This window comes from Tenrec ecaudatus, chromosome 16 (genome assembly GCF_050624435.1).
Source record: "Tenrec ecaudatus isolate mTenEca1 chromosome 16, mTenEca1.hap1, whole genome shotgun sequence".
Lineage (NCBI taxonomy): Eukaryota > Metazoa > Chordata > Mammalia > Afrosoricida > Tenrecidae > Tenrec > Tenrec ecaudatus.
The window spans coordinates 8,866,792-8,870,367 of NC_134545.1; the positions used below are offsets into that span (position 1 = coordinate 8,866,792).

General features: G+C 52.2%; 1 protein-coding gene across 1 annotated transcript; it reads right to left on the bottom strand.

Annotated features, from left to right (window-relative positions):
• Positions 1 to 368: 368 nt before the first annotated feature.
• Positions 369 to 2,850, bottom strand: DYNLL1 (dynein light chain LC8-type 1). The gene is made up of 3 exons (XM_075533655.1): positions 2,712 to 2,850; positions 2,368 to 2,505; positions 369 to 810 (listed from the first exon to the last, which is right to left on the bottom strand). Exons 2-3 carry the CDS (start codon positions 2,497 to 2,499, stop codon positions 673 to 675), a joined length of 270 nt encoding a protein of 89 aa, XP_075389770.1. The 5' UTR covers positions 2,500 to 2,505; positions 2,712 to 2,850; the 3' UTR covers positions 369 to 672.
• Positions 2,851 to 3,576: the final 726 nt, after the last annotated feature.

Genomic DNA, 3,576 nt, shown 5'->3' on the forward strand with positions numbered 1-3,576 from the left:
TATCAGGAGACAGTTCATCTTGCTCCCACAGACTTTACAGTTAACAACCCAACACGTGCACAACAGCATTACCAGGGATCCTTTAGTTTAAAGCAGAGAATTTACTAAAGCAAGCACCTCGACAAAAGTACTATCACACAGCCGTCACCTAAGACATAAATATCAGAACATTCTACATCAGCATCTAACAAAAATAGCACTTTTAATATTTACCAAATTTGGAATAAAATTTAAAAATAAAAAGGTTTTTGTTATACTTCTCGACATTCTGCACAGGAGACCCAAGTACTAAATAGGCTAACCCCAATAACCATGTCACCTCCTAAAAGCCACAGACCACCTTCAACCCTAGAGTGAACAAATTGTCATTAATGCACACATCTCCAACAGATTTATTTTTTTTTTGAAAAGCATGAATTGTGAGGAAAGAAAAAAAACATGAGGCAGGGCAAAGTATGGAATAGAAAATAAATACAAATGTAAGCCGTTTTGCTAATTGCTTTATAACCACAAAGGAGTACAGAGGAGGTCCTGTACCAAACAACACAAAAAGGTTCAAAGGTGGAGGTGTTCCCTTAGCAAGGCTGAAGAGTCCAGTCTCTGGTATTTGGAATTTAGGCGGCAGTCCTTGGTTTTGGATGGATCACTGGGTGTGTGGGCACAATCCATGCTTTAACCAGATTTGAACAGAAGGATGGCCACTTGGCCCAGGTAGAAGTAAATGAAGTGCTTAGTTTCATGTGTCACATAACTACCAAAGTTTCTGCCCACAATGCAGTGCCAAGTGGGATTGTACTTCTTGTCAAACTCCTGAAACAAAACAACAGAAAACAAGAATAATGAGAACACACTAGAATTTTAGTGCTCAACTGGAGGCCAGCATTGGCCTCTTAGAGAAGTCAGAGCCTGTACGGGGCTGGAGGAGGAGCATCAGCATCTGCAGATTCTTGGAATGAAAGAATGTTCCACAGCTCCAAGTCGCCTACATAGCGCATTAATGCAAACATACTTGCAGCCTGAGCTCAGATAGGAAGGGGGGGCTGGGGAAGTAAATGGCTGAAAGTGCAGCCTCAAAGACAGGGCTCTTTGTTCCAACTGTTAATTGTACCTTCATAACCCCTACAACATTCACTGATAATAGCAATATTTGGAGTGTATCCTACTTTTATCTGTAAATAATTCTATTGTACCTGAAAATGTAAATCACCAGGAAAATTTAAATCTTTGGCCCGAAGTGCCCTGCTGGAATTCATTTCTATCACCAAGATTTTTAATGCCATTTCTGCCATCTCGTGAACACTGATTTTCCAAAGCCTCAATAAACATCTAAACCAAAGGGCTAAGCATTAAATTGGAAACTGGAGGAAACAACACCCTCAGCCCTGCCACTTGGAAGAATGCTTTAAACAGAATCTGAGAGCCAAGTGGTCCGCCTTATTTATAAATTTATATGACCCCCCCTTTAAAAAAAAATCGTTTCATTGGTGCTTTTTACAACAATCCATACATCAAATATATCAAAGCATATTGGCCTTCCTTTCTACGTCTAGCCTAAAGGCCTTACCAATTCCACCACTAGCAAGCTAAAATAACAACTTTTCCCTATTTCCACTTACCCAGAGGAGCTGGGGGGAGGGGGAGAGAGAGAGAGATGGGGGGGGAGCAATTCTTTCTATAAAATTCCTACACGTTTTTATGGCGAGTTACGCTAAAACTTGGCTATTCTCACCTGTTAGGCAGGGCAAAGACCCCTTGAGATGTGCAACAAGCTAGATAACTGCGCGGCGCTGCGTTTGTCGGAAAAAGCACTTATGTAGGCTCCCTCTAAAGTCTTTCATCTTTCCAGTTCTCGCCTGGAACCCTCCCACGGCTTAGCCTGCCAGCTTCCTTCCCCTTCCAGCAAACACAGCACGCGAAGTTGGCAGTCCTTCCAGCTTTCTACAGACTGCCATTTACCCCCCCACCCCAGTCCGCAGTCCCCCCCACCGCCACCCACTTTCCCTCAACTGTCGGCTGCCTCCCCACGGGCAGGCTGGCAGGCGCTCCCTCGGGCTCCGGCTGGAGGCGCCCACGCAGCTCCCCCCTCCAACACCCAGATGGATCCTCGGCGCCGGCATCCTGCAGAAGGGGGGAACCGCCGCTCCCGGATCCTAGAAACCGTTGCTAGGTGGCACTTTTCCCCGCGGAGCGCCGGTCATTAAAAACTTCGGGCGCTGGGGGGTCGGGTCTCCCCACGAGGAGCGCTACAGCAAGTCCCTTCCGAAAACCTCTGCACCTGCGAGCCGGCCCGCGCCCCCCTCCCCTCCACGCCACGCCACCGAGCCCAGCCGGGCACTCGGGGTGGCCGGCCCCGCGGCCCGCTCTCACCTTCTTGATGTGGGCCGCAATGTCCTTCTCTATGTTGTATTTCTCCAGCGCCTGAGTCGCGCACTCCACCGAGTCCTGTTGCATCTCCTCCGACATGTCGGCATTTTTGATCACGGCCTTTCGGTCGCACATGGTTACCTGGGGTGCGAGGCCCGGGCAGGGGTGAGGACTTGGGAGGGGGCGCACCTCTGAAGTACCCGCGCCACACCCGGGACGACGCCCCCCGCCCCCCCCCAACCCACTTCTCAGGACGCGCGAGCCACTCGGCGGGAGAAGGCTGCCGGGGGAAAGCCGAGGCCCAGCTACGAGGGTCCCCGCCCAGACCCGGAGCCCCCGACTCTCACCGTGAAGCGCGGACTAGCCGACTGCGACGGTCCTGGGGGAGGGGGTTAGAGCGGCTCAAACACAGCGAGAGCCGTCGCTACCGAAGCCGTGGCGCATCTAAGCCGCCCCACGCCAGCCGCCGCCGCCTAGTGGCCAGGCCCCGCCCCGCTCCCGGAGGCCCCGCCCCCAGCCTTACGTCCCTATTGGCCTGACGCTATCGCTTGGGCTCTCCCATTGGTCTCTGGACTCAATGGTTCCCCCAGGATCTTTCGCCTGCATTTTGTTGCAAACCACAATGCACCGCTCACGGCGTCGGTTGCCCGGGAAATGAACCGCACGCGGTCAGGCCCACACGCCTGGAAGGTGGAGCCGGGCGGGTCGCAAGAACCTATCCCGCTGAAGGGGCGCGAGTGGGAAAAACCGAGAAGCCAACCACTGTCTTCGAATGGGTTCCGACTCCTTGCCACCCTTCGAAAGCACCTTGCCCCTCCGCGGGAGAAAGATGAAGCTTTGTACTCCGGTCTGGGGAAACTCCAGGGGCAGTTCGGCCTTGCCCTGTAGGGTCGCTATGAGTCAGAATGGACTCCGTGACAGTGAGTTTTGAGTTAGGTTTCCACAGGCGTCATCTTTAGGAAAGCAGAGCGGCTGGAGGATTCCAACCGCGGACCTTTGCTTCTTAACTACTGTGCCGCCTGCCAATTAGGCAGCTGTTCTGCAGTGGGCTCTTTGTTTGTTTGGGTTGGTTTCTGAGAATCGAGAGGGAGGACTCGGGATGGAGATGGGTTTCAGAAATGGTGGCGCATGATTAAGCTCTAGGCTGCCAACCAAAAGGTCAGCGTTCGAACCCACCAGCCACTCAGTGGGAGAAATGTGGCCCTCGGCTTC

Coding starts and splice junctions, on each gene's coding strand:
- DYNLL1 (XM_075533655.1), bottom strand. CDS start 2,499: ATGTGCGACCGAAAGGCCGTGATCAAAAATGCCGACATGTCGGAGGAG. Junction 811..2,367: donor TTGCGGCCCACATCAAGAAG/GTGAGAGCGGGC, acceptor GTTTTGTTTCAG/GAGTTTGACAAGAAGTACAA.